This window comes from Miscanthus floridulus, chromosome 1 (assembly GCF_019320115.1).
Source record: "Miscanthus floridulus cultivar M001 chromosome 1, ASM1932011v1, whole genome shotgun sequence".
Lineage (NCBI taxonomy): Eukaryota > Viridiplantae > Streptophyta > Magnoliopsida > Poales > Poaceae > Miscanthus > Miscanthus floridulus.
Window position 1 is genome coordinate 23,594,498 of NC_089580.1, and position 16,486 is coordinate 23,610,983.

A 16,486-nucleotide genomic window follows, 5' to 3' on the forward strand; every position below is an offset into this window, starting at 1 on the left:
TGAAGACTTGAGGTGGTCTAATGCAAAGTGCCGACTGGGTTCCAGTGCAAGGTGCAGGAGTAAAAGCAACCTGCCATCAGGGGCGGATTGGGCAACTAGGGCCATGGCCCGAGGCGTGGCCCAAATTTTCCTTTATAGTATAGGTGTTTTTTTCGACCTGGCTCTAATCGTTGGGCCAAAATCCATCCTACCTCCAGCCCAGAAAAAAAAAGAGGAGAGGCAGAGTTGGCAACTGGCGAGACTTCGTGCGGCGCCGCGGCGGACTTCCTCTCCACTCGCGACCTAGCGCCGGTTCTCCTCCGACTCGCCGTCGCAGTCTCGCCGAGCAGGGCCGAGGCCCCAGCCCCCAGCCCCAGGCACATCCCCTCCGCCTGCTGCTCTCTCGCCCGCCAGTCGCCACCGCCTGAGCGCCGAACCACGCGAACACAGCAGCGGCCGCCCTCCGGCCAGCCTTGGCTTGGCGCGGTGGCGCACTGGCCGTGGACGCCGGTCCGCAGCTCGCAGCCGCCTGTGCTGTGCTGTGCTATCTTCTTTCTGACTTCTGAGCTCGGTAATTCCCAATTGTCAAATCAAATTTGCAGTCTAGAAATTCCATGAATGATAATTGATTATCTCAATTTTTGTAGTCTATAGAGTTGCACAATGAAAAGGACCATGACATTAAAATCTTTTTTTCTCCCGCTCCTACGCCAATTATACAACCAGTGTCACAAATCCCACCTTCTGCACAAGCACAATCAGAAGTAGTAGAAGGAACACAGGTTTTAGTAGAGCCAGCAGCAGTAGAATGATCAATTGTATTTTATGGATTACATTGCTAATTTGTATGTATGTTCAAGTTCATATGATGCTCTTGATGAAAATATGACAGGCGAGGCCGATCCAAACCATCATTATTCATTAGTTAGGTAATTCTGTAACCACTTTCATGTTTCTATCAACTATGTTATGAATTTAAGTATGGAATTAAGATATAATCTAAACTTATTTATTTATAAGCTACTATTGTTATCTATCGGTATTTTGACCCGATGCAAGCGCTATATACGCTTTGATAGCGGTTCTAGGTGTTAAAATTGAGGAGCTCCGCCACTGCCTGCCATAATGCAAGAGTGTAGGTCTAGGCCAAAAGCCCATGATCTGCAGCTGTACTTGCTGATTTACTGGAGGCATTACCGCCGGTGGCAGACTTAGGGCACTCCTAATGCAAAAAAAAACTATTAACAGTTTCTATAGCGTAGAATATCGTGACAAGAAACTATCTTTTCCATTGCAACACATAAGTAGTGATAGAAACCATAACTACTCTTCCAATGGGCTACGGCTAGTTTCTTGTTCATCGATACCCGTGAAGACCTAGTTTCTTGGATAGACCTGGTTTCTTGGATTTTTCTTCTCTCTTCTCATTAAATCGCTTGCTACATTAGCAAATTGCTTACGTGACAGTGCAATTAATATCTATAGAAACTAGCATAGTTTCTGTATTGTGAGTGCCCTTACACAACTACAGTGGATGTGGACACGTTTATTAGGTTGGAAGAAATTGAAAAATGCTGCTAATGTTTGGGACCACGTGAAAACGTGACACGGATGTCGTTTTCACCATAGCGCCCACTGGCCAGTGGACAAGGGAATGGGCCTCTTTATTCTTTCACACTGCCTGGAAATCAAATGACCGAAGTCTCAAACTCATTCACCTGATGTTAACTACGCCGGAGAAGAATACAGGCCAAGGGCGAGGTTGGGGAAGGGAATTCAGCTTCCAAGTTTGTTCGCTTGGCGCCAGGTTTAGACGATGCAAGGTTGTTCACCCACGAACCTTTAATCATGCGGATAAAATGAATTCGCTAGCGGGTGAGAAGAGGTGGCAGATGGAGCGCGAGTTCAATTGCTATGGTAGGAGTACAAAGTTTAGTAATAAAAAAGGAAGAAAAAGAAAGAAAGTGTCAGTAATATCACAATCATGGCCCAATGGCTGAGATTTGTTGCTGATAAAAGGCAAAAAAAAAAACATTCATTCATTAATATATTATTACGGCACTTCTCCTTTATCCACGGAAAGAAAAAGCCTGCTGAAATTTTGCGAGCACAATTGGAGAACAACTGAAGTAAAACATATGTCGGTCAAAGTTGCGTGCTGTTTCGCCAGTACAGTTTTTTTTTTTAAAAAAGATAAACCAGAAATTTTTGCTCCTCAAAAACAAGACGGAGATTTTTTTTCGCAAAACGATCCGAATCTACAACCGGCAGGCTACCCTACGCCGCCAGGGAATACTCCAGCGTACGGAGTACTCTGTACTCGTCAACAAGTCGAGCCATAAAAATCACATGTCCTGATGTCCCAGCCGTGGCCACATGCAGCGGCGCATGGAACACATTGGGCGTGATTGGTTGCTTTGGTAAGGGGAGTCGGCATGAAGAGCCGATTTAGAATGATGAGATGTATGTTTAAACTATGTATTTGGTCGTGTTTGGTTGTCTTTGTTGGTGGTCAGTATAAGATGAGGTCTTGTTTAATTGCATGCATGGATGAAAGTTTGTTTGATTGCATGCATGGATGAGAGTTTTGAGTGTATGACATATGGATCCCTACGTCATGCCTGAATCAAGCCATCATGTATGAAGAGGGAAGTAGAAATTAAGAAGATGAAGTCATGTGAAATGAAAGAGGGCAGATGAATAAAAAGATACAAGCAAAAGATATGAGAAGAGCAACCAAACACATCGCATGAATAAGTTCAGACATCAAAACAGTACCAAGACGGCCCCGATTCGACCTCCCAGCGGACACGAGGCGGGGCGCGCGGGGCTCGTGACGATGACCCCGTGCTTCGCTGAAAAAAAAATATTTCGACTAAAAAAACATGTTAAGTACGGATTATAACGTGCCGTTGGAAGAATGACCGGTGACCACACGGGGATTGGCGGACGCGGCACCGGCACGCAGATTTCCCCGGATGGGGCGTGTGCGGCTGCCGGGGCCGCATCGTGTGCACGCCAAATTCTCCCGTGCTCTTCCCCTCCTCGACACCAGGTAGCGAGAGCCTACGCAGCAGCTGCTACCTTATCCCCCCCGCTGGCAGCACTCTGGCAGATACTACACCCCCCCTGCTGCGCCGCGCAGTCTTCTTCTGCTCTACACCCGTTGTCTGCTTCTTCTCCCCACCCTCGCCTCAACTTCCCTGCCGTGCAGTTCCCTCCGATCACCAGCAGCTTGCTGAGCCAAGGTTAGCTCCGTGCCATCGCGTTTCAGTGTTCGAGTTCTTGCTGTCGTACATGTTCCTCTTCTTGTGCTTGCTGTTATATCGTATATATAGGAACGGAATAGTAGAACTATAGATGTTTAACTAGTTCATGCGTAGCTGGATTACTGTGTATAAATGAGCGAATCCGATTGTTCTTGCTGAACCTTCGTGGGCAATTGCAAGTTGCTTGCACGCTTTTACTGATGCCAGCTAGCTCAAATGCTTGGAGAAGCCTAGTTCGATCGATGCAGTCTAATGGTACTGGAATCTGTCCGTGCAGAGCAGCGATGAACATCTTGAACCAGCCCATCAACCCAGGCGGCCACCCGGTGTTCCCGGCGGCCAAGGAGAGCGGGCATCTCACGCCGGCGTCGGTGCGCTTCGACGGAGTGCCGGCGCAGCCGAGCACCGCGGCCGCGGAGCGGCCGAGGTGGCAGGCGCAGACGCTGCGCCGGGCCAGCAGCTACGTCGCCGCCGAGCACGACGGGACCACCGCGTCCGTCCCGGCCGCGGCCCTGGCGCCCGTCCCGTTCAAGCCGATCACGCTCGACTTCCTGCGGTCGCTCGTGGACACGAACTGCAGCATGACCGCCGTCGTCCCGGACGCCGAGGCCAGCGCCCCGCCGCCGCCGCAGATGGTCGCGCTCCGCGTGGTGGTGACCTCCGCCGTGGAGCTGGACGCGCGCCAGACCGAGCTCATCGCGCGCAAGATGCGCCGCCTCACCGGGTTCGTCAACCTCAAGGTCGAGAACGTCGTCGACACGTCCCTGATCGCCGGATTCGTCGTCTGCTACGGTACCGACGACTCGCACGTCATCGACCTCAGCGTCAAGGCCCAGCTCGCCGCGCTCAAGAACCGCGTCGACTCCATCGACCAGACCGTCCACGCCCACGGACACCCACACCACTGCTGATTGATCCAAGATTCCAACACCTGATGCACTACATAGCTTACTATACAAGCCTATCTCCATGATTATGATTATGAGACTACTATATACAGAACCGAACGCCATGGCAACAACAGTTTTCCTATCTAATGTTGTTGTATAAATGGCGAGAAAACTTAGCTGCTACCTTCTTCCTGAGCCTATATGTGTTCTAATGCTAAAAAAACAAACGTTATTGTATATATGATCCATGAGGAAACATTAAACAGCGGCTTCTATGGTGTAAAGTCTAATATGCTGTTGCTAGGTTGCAGTTTGTATATGGAGGTTCAGGGTTGCAGCACTGTAATGTACGCAGTCCATGAGAAAGATGGCTAAATGCGATTGTACCAAGGATCAAAGAAATGGTATTTTATGAGATGCAGCTAAAGCTTTTATCTCTATTTTCTCAGGGCCGATCAGATTAGCGACACAAACACATCAGGATTTTTCAGTGTTTCTCTTATTCAAGAACATGAGATCAAGATAAAAGGAAGTCACAGTTCATCACGAACGAAGTACAATAGTCGCAGTACGGCCGAACCGAAGCCTGATCTGATCAGCTGCGCTGGTGGCCGTTGATATCGCGGTGCTGCAGGGCCTCGTAGAGATTCTTGAGGGCCTTGTCGTAGTTCACGAACCCCATGAACCAGAACTCGTGGTTATCCGTGGTCGTGATCTGAATGTACCTCTCCGCCCGGTTGCGCATGCTGGAAGAAGGGTTCACTGACATCACTTGGCTCAGGGGAAGCACCACCTGCAGGTCCACACGGTGCCATTTTTTGTTCTGTCAGTCTAGGACTCACATGGAACTGAAGAAGTTGCAAGTAATGAACTGAACTGAACTTCTGAAGGCGACTGAAAGGCAGGCTTCCACAGTTGCACTTACCTTGTAGTACATGCACTCTTGCTGCTGGCCGGCAGGGCCCTGGTAGCAGAGCGGGCTGTCGCTGCAGAAGGCGAGGCGCGCCGTGGAGAGGTAGAGCGTGCCGATGACGGGGCCCGAGGAGGTGGAGAGGTAGCAGGCGTAGGCCTTGCGGAGCTGCTCCCCGGGCATGGCGCCGAACGTCTGGAAGAACACCCTGTCGTGGCCGCCCTCCGCGTACACCTTGGTCCCCTGCGACAGCCGCGCCACCGCCGCGTCCGCCATGTTCGGCGCCGTCCGGACTGTCCACCAAGGAAGCAGCAAATCACACATCGGAAGCCACATGGCGTATCAGTGTATGCCGATTGACGAATCGATCAGAGAGAGAGAGAGAGAGAGAGAGAGAGAGAGAGGATCAAAGCATGGGGCACGCACGGTGGTGCCAGATGTTGCCGGTGGCGTCGGCGGCCTTGCGGGTCCCGTCCTCAAGCAGCTTGCCGTAGCGGCACAGCGCCTTCCTGACGGCTGCAACGCATCCCATCCAAGCGAACAAACACGTAAGCCAGCCGACGGATGTCTCTTAACTTGAAGGGGGCGCAAAAGATGAGCGAGAGCAGATTCAGGCGCGTACTCTGGCCGGTGGAAGGTGTCGCGGACGCGGGGGTGACGAACACGTAGGGGTTGCCCAAGCCGTTGCTCGTCGCCGTCACGGCCACGGCCGTGGCGTCCTGTGGCGGCGGCGTGGCCAGCTGCTGGTTGCCGTACGCCTGCCCGTGCCCGGCCGGGTAGCCCGGCGGCGGAGCAGCCCACTGTGATGCCATCTATTCACTGGTGGATTGGATGGAACGGGAGGGGTCGAGAGTCGAGACGTCCGCCGGCACTGTGGATCGATTTGATCAGGGTTCAGGGGAGGAGAAGAGCGGGGCGATCTGGTCTTGCGGAACGGCACTGCGGGTGGTTTGCTTTCTTTCCGTGCGGAATCGGAGGTTGCCACTCCAGGCCTCTCCAGCAGCCAGTGGCGAGGAGAAGGTTCCGTGCCGCGATTCCTTCACTCTACGGCTCCACCCGAGGAAGGCAGGAAAGGGAAAGGAAGGGGGAGCGTGCACTGCAGCTCGGTCGACGAGGTGAGGAAGACAAGTGGAATATTTTTGGGGTTCGCAGCGTCCGGCCGTGCGCGTTCGTCTGCCGCAGCCGCACCGAATCCGCTGGGCGGGCCGGGCGGTGCACCGAATCACCGGCGCGCGGATCGATGCCCACGCCGGCGCGGCGCCTTCATGGGGGAGGAAAAGGAAAGGCTGACCGAGCCCAGGACCGAGAAGTTACGGGTTGTCTGGCCCAACAGGAGCGGAATCGGGTTTTGGTCAGCCCTGGGCTGATGGTTGTGGGCTTCTGGCCCAGGAGAATTGAGCCTTGTCGTGCTTACTGCTGCTGGAACAGGAAGTAGGGAACAACTCTATCTATTATCCGTGCGGTGCTACAGGTAACAAAAAAACTATATTAATTATGATGCAAAAAATCTATATTAATTTATTTTTTTGTATAATAAATATGCAGCCTCTCGAAATGCTCCCTTCACACATGCATGTTTCCTTGTCTCACCCCTCAATATCAGTAGCCCAACGATATCTTCGGGAAAAAATTGACCATAGAAGATATGAGCATAACAAATTCAGAATCTCACAATATACGAGCAAAACGAGATCCCCACGCGACCACGCCGCGCGCGTTCGCTCGCTGGCTGGTTCAGGCCCACACGGCTCTCGGCTGGGCAGGCACCGGAGTCCGACTGAACACGTCACACGATGGGTCGGTGGTGCAAAGCGGAACGCCGAGACCCCACCAACCGTCCGACGTGGCCGTGTCGCGGCGCGCTGACCTGTCCGCCCCGTCCACCATGGCTCGAGCAAACTCCTTCCCGCCTCCCGCCCGCTGCGTGCCGGAGCGTGCCGCGGCGCGCGAGCCTGCGCGCGCCACGCTCCCTCGCCCCCGCATCACACCACGCACGGATGCGCACCAATCGCAGCCCACCGATCGGCCACAAGCCCACCCCACAGACCCTCCTAGCCCGCACGGGATCCCGAACTTTTGTCCACGTAGGACGCCACGCGCGCAGCAGAGCCGTTCCAGGAAGCAACAGGCCGGATGCGCGTCGGAGACCTCTGCCGTGCCGGCTCCCCCAATCCGCATCGCTCCCCCCGCCGAACCTATTTCTACGCGCACCACCCATTCGTCGCCGGTGACTCGTCTCGGCTCGTGCTACTTCTACTTCGGAATTGCCCACCGGTCTCGCCACCCATACACCGGCGCCTCGGATCATCATCAGCTGTCGCAGGAGCTCGCGGGCGGTCCGGTCGGTGGTGCAGCGCGCGATGGCGGCGGCGCCTACCGTGCGGGGCTACGGGCCAGCGTCGCCGTCGTCGTCGGTGGCGCTGCCTCGGCCGCGATCGCGGGCGCCTGCGTCGCTCGTGCCCATGACGACGCGGCGGGCGTCGTCGTCGGTGCGCCTGCGCGCGGCGGTCGCGGACGCGCCCCGCGGCGGCCTGCAGCTCCAGCGGCGGGAGGAGGCGGATGGATTGTCGGGGATCGTGTTCGGCAGAGGAGAGGAGGATGAGGGGTTGGAGAAGGTCGGGGAGGAGAAGGTGGAGGGGTGGATGCGGGAGTCGATCGCGGAGATCGTGCGGCACATCGGCGAGGCGCCGTTCCTGGTGCACCTGTTCAGCAGCGACGACGGCGAGGGCGAGCGCCTGACGGTCCGGCGGGAGCCCGCGGCGCCGGAGAGCTGGCCGGACGTGCGGCGCCGGTGGGGGCCCGGCGGGCAGCGGAGGCCGGACGGGATCATCTTGGTCGAGCAGGTGGCCGCGGACGGCGGCGCCTCCGCCTCGGAGGCGGCGCGGAAGGTGTGGGGGCTGGTGGTGCAGGCGCGCGGCATGGAGTGCGCGTCGTGCTACGTGCTCGACACCTGCCGCGTGCGCTCGTCGGCCGGGTTCTGCACGCACTTCTGCCTCGCGCGGGTGCAGTGCTTCGGCGACCCCGTCGAGCTCCAGCTCCGCAACGCCTGGCTCAACCGCCTCGCCGGCCGCCGATAGCCGCCCGTTGGCCGCTGCTACTACTGATTCTACTACTAATAGTATTCGATTCGATGCGCCAAGGACCAAATGCAATGATGCCTCCTCTTCGCTGGCAAGAACGAGGAAGAGAAGCATGCAGATTGGAAGCAGGGGAGGGGAAAACAGAATGTCAGAATCCATCAAATCTTTTCTTTCAGTTCGGTTTCTCCCTGAATTGGATATCAATTGTACAGATTATTGGTTGTAATTCTTGCTAGCTTTCTTGCTTATTCAATCAAGAAGCGATTCATCGAGGCAAATTACAATTCATTGCCTAATTGCTAGTCCAAATTTTTCCGAGCACCTGATCTATTGCAACCTCTTTGCTTTCCTTGCAAGGCGAGTGACGACATGATTGCGATTCCATCGATTTGGATCGCGCCGTAAAGTTCACGGGAACACTCCGCTTTACTAGTTTTTTCCTCCTCTTTTTGACTTGTGTGAGACTTGGTATGACGACAGTATTGGTTCGGTAATTTTCTTGAACATATCTTTTTGACAGTAAGATAATGACTTGGAGACATAATCAGTGGCAAGAACGTGGGAATAACAGTACTTGTCGGCCCCACTGGCCATTGCTCTACGAGATCTTTTTGTGGCTCCAGCGTTTGCAGGCAAGCAGCTCGTGGCCTGTTGCCTATCAGTTTCGGCCATTTAACACCATCCCGAATTTGTGATGGCATCAGCATGATCCAAACAATTAAGGGATGTTTTTTTTACTCCTTGATGACATGACAATGAAGCTGTCAATGTTGACAGCAAAATCAGCTCTGGTCGCCTGAAGTGCTACCCGATGTACGATGTTAGAACAAGTGCACCAACGAAGTTGCCTTGGAAGCTCTGGTCACGTGTTGCTCTGCACACGTGTGGGATGCATGAACAATGCCTTTGACAGCTGACAGTGTCGTTGCGATGACTTGCTCGCATCCTGAGACTGAGACACTGGAGAAGCCAATTTGACGAACACGCTGAATTTTCTTTCGGCACCTCCCATCAGGCGTCGGTTTAGACCACGAAAAATTAAACTTGGTTACGAAGACCCATCAACTTTATAGACTGATAATTGCAACAACAAAACAAGTCAGCAGACGCCTGAAGCCCTGAACTATTCAACTTTAGGCTTGAGGGTCAACCAGGCAAGCCCTGAACAGGCTGAAGTGCTGAAATATTCAACTTGAGGGTCAACCAGGCAAGCCCTGAACAGGCTGAAGTGCTGAACTATTCAACTGAGGGTCAACCAGGCAAACATTGGCACGCGGAGAACGCCTACGAGGCTACGACGACCGCAATCTCCTCAAGCGAGAAACTGACGCAAAGGCTATTCCAGTTCCTTTTTACTCGCTCTGTAAAAAAAAATGCAACTACGTGTCAAATAAAGTTATTCATGTTTGATCAAATTTATAGTGGATAATATTTATATTTATGACTTCAAATTAATTTATTATAAAAATATATTTCATATTTGATCTAATGATATTTACTTGATGTTATAAATATGAGCCACACTAAGATACAAAGAAAGAAATGAAAAAAATGAGCCACACTAAGTAGATTAAACAAGGATGTTTAACCATAACTCAATCAAAGGGAAGTAGCTTCTTTTTGCGCACAGCGGAAGCAACGCAAATTCAGTCTTGAAGGTCCTTTTGGCATCTTGAATTGATGGTTGTTTGTTGTTGAAGATGATCCCATTTCTTGTTTGCCATATTGACCAACACATCAGGATGGTGATTTCAGTGTAGAAAGGGATCTGTAACTGTCTTTTGAAGCTTTTCAAGTTCTGAAAGAGATCCACCTGTGGGTTGATCGTAAGCCCAACCAGTTCCAGCAAGTGGAGGCAAAAGGGCAATTTATTAGCAAATGGAATAGTGACTCCTCTACTGATGAGGTGCAAAGAACACAAGTATAATCCTCAAGTTCCATGTTTTTTCTTCTGAGAAGTTCTCTTATGCTCGGCCTATCAATCAAAATCAGCCAAGCAAAGACTGGTGGAGTGACCTCATGGGTAGTTTCTATGACCCGTCTGGTGCCGGTGGTTCTCATCCAGCCGGTGCTACACGCTCAGATGATGAGGATGCTGGTAGAGATGAAGATGATGATGAGTGATCACAGCTTTTATGGACAGCTTGCAACCATTTTGTCCTTAGTATGTCATTGTTGGACCTTTATGGTGATAGATGACAAAGGGGGAGAGAGACTGATTAAAGCTTCAGTATATTTGTTTCATTTGCTTATCTTTGTACCTAAAGATATGTACTGCAGGCTGTAGTTTTTATTTTTGAGCTTCATTGATGTATCTTGAGTTTGAGATAGATTGTATCATGTGAGAGATGAGACTTACTTATGCTTTATCTATGTATCTCTTGAGACATAATCTTCATTTATATATTAGTGGCTTGTGGACTTGAGAAAATGTGTAGTGAGTGCTATGTGTGACATGCATGTGTTATATTTATTTTCATAAAGACTATGCATGCTAGAATGAAAATATTTAATGTGGTGCCTTTATATTTATTTTTGTGTGATATATCTTGTCATATGTATCACGGTTTTACTTTGTCACACACACACGCACCCCACAGATGCAATGATTTAGGGGGAGTCTTATATATATTTTAGTATGTGCAATTAACATTTGAGGTCATTTTGTGAATTCTAATCATAAGCACATATTAAGGGGGAGCCTCTCATAAATTATTGAACCCAAAAACTTAAATGTTTATATTCTTTTGTAAGCTTTAATCAAGTTGTCATCAATCACCAAAAAGGAAGAGATTGAAAGTGCATCTAGCCTTTTAGTGGGTTTTGGTTGATTGAATGACAACGTGATTAAAGGTCTAACCCGTTTGCTAAGTGTGGACAGGTAATAGGTTATCTCACAGGTACTTAATGAAAGCCAAAATGATGTGTTATTTTATAAACAATCTAGTTCAAGCACAAGACAACAATACAAATGGAATTTATGTAAAGGCTTATTTATTTTGGGACTTCCATATACTATGTGAAAGCAAGCTCGTAAGAATTAATTAATAAGATATGAGGGATTGCATATGGAATGGTCTCATATTTGAAGCTTGCTAAATTGAAATGAAAAAGATAATACAAATGAATTGATGATTCAACACAAGATGTGACTTGATGGCTTGAGATGGTGAAGATAGCAAGGAAAGGCTTCGAGGAACTAAACAAAGGTGAAGGGCAAGCGATGGCTTGACGGTCGAAGAACCTAGCTAGGGTGAAGAAGTAAGTACTTGCATTTAGTTGAGGTACTAATCAAGCTATGATGATCATGTTAATGTGGAGGATCAAATCACTATTGAGTGTTTGATAGAAGTGACTTGATACATTTGGGATTATTCAAATTTGATGAATGGAATCAAGTCACATGCCCAAGATGGCTATGCTCAAGTGAAAAGATCAATATCAATATGTTGGCACCCTCACTTGATGAAGAATAAAATACACGGCTTCAGTTGAAAGAGATCAACTCAAAAGGTTTAAATTTGTTATACTTTTAAATTTGAGTTAATAGGAATGCCGTACTATTAAGAGGGATGCATCATGTTGATAGATAATGTTTCATAAGTGCTCAAGCCAACCCATGTGAGTTTTGAGTATTTGAGAGACAAAAAAGCTAACCTGTGTTTTGCTGATCTGGCAATACCGGACGTGTCCGGTATATGCCTAGCCACGATAAAATTCTTGTTGTTCTCGGATTGGTTCGTCGAGAGTTTGGACGTGAGTCAGAAGTTTCGACGGTCGGGAGTTCTGGCAATGGTCGAGAGTTCCGACGTCTCGCACTTAACTAATTTAGATGATTCATTGTCCTAGTCATACCGGACGTGTCCAGTATGGACGGCCAGAGGCCAACGGCTAGTTTTCAAAATGCCTTGAGGGTCGGGAGTTCCGACGTGAGTCGGGAGTTCCAACGGTCGGAAGTTCCAGCATGCGTCAGGAGTTCCGACACCTCACAAACTTCAACTCAGTTACCTAGTTTTCAAATATGCTGAGGGTCAAGAGTTTCGACGTGAGTCGAGAGTTTTGATGGTCGGGAGTTTCGACATTCATCGAGAGTTCTGACGCCTCACATTGTTACTATAACTTAGTTACCGTTGGGGCAGTGTAAGTCATACCGGGTGTGTCCGATATGTTCGGTATGGCAACAGCTAGTTTTTCCAAGGGGACTATAAATACCCCCAAGCCTCCACCTTTGGAGGCTACTGATTCTGCTGATACACACACACGTTTTTGAGCCTTGCCAACTCTCTCAACCCTCTCTTAGTGAGTGTTTGATCAAATTTGCCAAATCAAATTATGGGTTGAGTGAAATTCAAAAAAAGAGCAATCCAATCACTTGAACACTTGTGCATATTGTCAATCTCGTGATTCGTATTTGTTACTCTTGGACTCTTCGGTCCTAGACGGTTAGGCGTCGCCAGAGAGCACCCGAAAGATTGTGGTGTACCTCAGAAAGTTTGTAACGGTCGATTCTGCCGCCTCGGAATCCACTAGTGGAAAGAGAAAAAGGAGTTGGAAAAGACTCCGGCTAGAGTGACCTTCATGGTACCCTCTAGGGCTGACCTTCGCTGGGTCGCCCGCAGCCCCCTCAATGGAGAGTAGGACTCGAACGAGTCTGAACTTCGGTAAAACAAATATCGTGTCTCAATTCGCATTTCATTTGATATTTGTGTTGCTCCAGCTCTTGTACAGGTTCTCTATGTATATTGTCATCTCTAGTAGGTGCATATAGTTTTGTTTGAAGATAGAAATCAAAAGGAGCAAGTTTGGGGTTGATATGCAGAAATCGTGTATACCGGACACGTCCGGTATTAGAGCTTAGGGCTGAATATTATTTTATTTCTATTCTAACTTTGTGTTGCAGGGTTGTAGCTTCTAGATATATTCTTTATACCTTGTTTACTCTGTGGCTAACTTGTGAGGGGTGGTATTACTCTTAATTTGGAGTTTCCATTTTAGGAACTTTCTTTTCTAATTGTTTCCGTATTTAAAGGTGTTAATTTTCAGAAATGCCTATTCACCCTCCCTCTAGGCGGCATCCTAGGTCCTTTCACTATCCCCTTCATCTATAAAAGGGGATGCGTTCTCTCCCAACAGGGTAAGTCATTCCAGATTCATCAGATCGATCAAGTTTACTAGTACACAACCACAGAACCGCCAGGTTCGAACCACAAGCATATGCTTGAACATTTAGCTCATAGCGGGGCTCCCGTCACTTCCGGCCCTTCCGACCAGAGTCCGACCGGACCTTTTGTACCCTCCATCTTTCTCCTTCTCGTTTGTAACCCCACTGCAAACTTCAAGCACCTAGGGTCAGGAATAAAGTCACTGACTGACTCAAACTGGATGTAGGGCACGTTGCCTGAACCAGTATAAACCTTGTGTCATTGAGTGATAGGCCACCTCCGATCATAACATACGACAAAACTATAAATATTTACTTGTTGGTTACTTTCTGCACCGACAATTGGTCTAGCCAAGACTACACCCCTCTATCAAAGTTCACAAGCACCTTATAAAAGATCCTAATTAGACAACAAAGATGTCGGTCTAGTTAGAGCTCACCTAACTAATTCTAAAAGTAAGGTCACATAAACAATGCCACTAGTACTTTAAGCAACGAGGGAGCTCCTACATATGCTAGTAAGCAAAAGCACCATACCATCTAAGCTCACTAGCAATGCTCAATAACAAGGCAACTAATGCCAAATTAGAGAGCGCAAATACTTAGCTACACAAACTAAGCAATATGACTAACAAGGTTACACAAACTAAATTAGTCACGCAAGGAAGCTACTTCTATGCTACACAAGCTAGAAGGTAACTAGCAAGCTACACAAGCTAACTAGTTATAAAAGCAACTACACATGCACAATGTATATGAAAGTAATTATAAGCTTGTGTAACGAGGATGCAAACCAACAGGAATACAAGGATGACATGATGATTTTTTCCCGAGGTTCACGTGCTTGCCAACACGATAGTCCTCGTTGAGACAAGCTCCAAGGTTGCCGTCGGTCCTCTTGCAAGTGGTGACCCACAAGTCACACTCTCTCACGTGGAGTGCTTACCACAAGCTCTAGCACTTGACCCGGCCGGACCACTTGTCGCCCTTCGCGTCTCGCTTTACTAGAGTTCCTCTTCGTGGCTCCCGTGGGGTGAGCACAATGTCCCTCACAAAGCTCTTCTCCGGAGCACCGCACAAGCTTCTTACGAGCTTCGATGAAGACCACCACCAAGCCATATAGGAGGTGGCAATGTCCAAGAGTAACAAGCACCACCGGTTTACAACTCGATCACCTAGTGCCACTCGATGCAACCTTCACGATGCAATCGTACTAGAATTGCTCACTCACTCAATCGGATGAACACTATCAAGCTAGAGTGAGTTAGAGGGCTCCCAAGCACTACCATACAAGCCACCAAGTCTCTAGTGTGCTTAGCTCTACCAAGCTATCAGCCAAAAGCCGACCAACACTTCTATTTACAGCCCCCACAAAAATAGAGCTGTTGTACCCCTTCATTGGGCACAGCTCGAGGTGACCGGACGCTCTGGTCAGATCAACCGAACGCACCCAACCAGTGTCCGGCCAATGGATGCACGCCACGTGTCGCCTCCGATCAACCTTAGTCGCTTGATCTCAACGGTCAAGTGATGATTGGATGCACCACCATACCAAGACCGAACGCACCTCTGCCGAGTTCGGTCATTTCTAGAGAGGTTCCATCCACGACTGGACGCGTCAGTTTGATCATGACCGGACGCAGGATCCCAGCGTCCAGTCACTTCCAATAAGGTTCCACTCGCGACCGGATGCATCCGGTCATGCCTGACCGGACTCACCCAACGTTCGGTCACTCACTATCTCCTTTGTGCGCCGCCACATCTGCATGACTGGACGTTGAACAGTGTTTAGCCAGAGTCCGATCGCCTGCGTCCGATCAAGAGACCAAGGGTGGCCTTCACTGCGCGCCACTAACCGGACGTAGGACCCTAGCGTCCGGTCACTGCGTGACCAGCGTCCGGTGCACTCTATGAAACCCTGTCTTTTCTGTACAGGGCGCCGGTGAAGTTTCGAACCCTTTTCTTTACCAAGTTGATCCACATCAACTCCAACTTCGTCTCATTTGTAAATGTGCCAACACCACCAAGTGTACACCACCATGTGTATGTGTGTTAGCATTTTCACAATTATTTTCCAAAGGATTAGCCACTCAACTTGCCACGCCACTCGATCCTAGTGACGATGCAAAGTTAGATCACTCAAGTGGCACTAGATGACCGATATGTAAACAAGTTTGCCCCTCTTTATAGTACGACCATCTATCCTAAACTCGGTCATCAACTTCTCTACATACCTATGATCGGTGAAATGAAATACCCTAGGTTATACCTTTGCCTTGTGTATTCCATTTTATCTCCTCCAATGTCGATGCAACACATGCATCAACACGATCAACAATGATATGATCCACTTCATATCATCACATGATCATATTGGTTCATCGATCTTGATTTCACTTGCTTTTTACCGTTGTCTTCGTCCATCGGCGCCAAGTCTTGCTCAAGCTTCACCGCCACGCGGTCCATCGCTCCAAAGCCTTCGACTTTCCCTTCACGCTTGCAACTGGTCCATCAAGCCAAGTCTTGTCTTGATCTTCTCCACCTTGATCACATGACTCAATGTCATGTCTCATGTGCAATAAGCTCCTTCATCATCACATGTGTGAGCTTTGCAACATCTCCAAGCCATTTCCACCTTCATGGCATATGTTGCTCACACACATGTACCTGTGGACTAATCACCTGTGTATCTCACATAAACACAATTAGTGCACCTAGGCTGTCACTCAATTACCAAAACCAAACAAGGACCTTTCATCTGCTACCAGCACAAAGAGTAAATGTGAGAGTGGGTCTCCCTGCCTAACACCCCTTCTGCAATGTAAAACCTTGTCAGGTACTCCATTTAGTAGTACAGAAGAAGTTCTAGTGTTAAGAATTTTCTTGATCCAATTTGTCCACTTTTCTCCAAAAGCTTTGGCCCTAAGGACTTGGATAATGACTTCATGTTCCACTTTATCAAAAGCCTTTTCAAAATCAAGTTTTAGAATAACCAATTCTTTCTTTGATTTGTCGCATAAGTGAAGATATTCCAAAGCCCAGGCTAGGCAATCTTGAATAGTTCTGGTCTTGATGAAACCATATTGGTTTTTGTGTATGAGTTGCCTTATTTTCTTCTGCAGTCTATTAGCTAACACTTTAGTGATAAGCTTGAGGGAGGTGTTGAGAAGGGAGATTAGTCTATAATATGCAGCTGT

General features: G+C 49.0%; 2 protein-coding genes and 1 pseudogene across 2 annotated transcripts; 2 read left to right on the plus strand and 1 right to left on the minus strand.

Annotated features, from left to right (window-relative positions):
• Positions 1-2,899: 2,899 nt before the first annotated feature.
• Positions 2,900-4,574, plus strand: LOC136456101 (uncharacterized; annotated as a pseudogene).
• Positions 4,575-4,615: 41 nt separating this feature from the next.
• On the minus strand, positions 4,616-6,111 carry LOC136456178 (GEM-like protein 1). Its single transcript, XM_066455993.1, has 4 exons — positions 5,671-6,111; positions 5,475-5,564; positions 5,064-5,341; positions 4,616-4,931 (listed from the first exon to the last, which is right to left on the minus strand). Exons 1-4 carry the CDS (start codon positions 5,858-5,860, stop codon positions 4,734-4,736), a joined length of 756 nt encoding a protein of 251 aa, XP_066312090.1. The 5' UTR covers positions 5,861-6,111; the 3' UTR covers positions 4,616-4,733.
• A 1,160-nt stretch (positions 6,112-7,271) lies between these two features.
• On the plus strand, positions 7,272-8,274 carry LOC136476235 (uncharacterized). The gene has a single exon (XM_066474001.1). It carries the CDS (start codon positions 7,409-7,411, stop codon positions 8,123-8,125), a length of 717 nt encoding a protein of 238 aa, XP_066330098.1. The 5' UTR covers positions 7,272-7,408; the 3' UTR covers positions 8,126-8,274.
• The last annotated feature ends 8,212 nt before the right edge of the window (positions 8,275-16,486 follow it).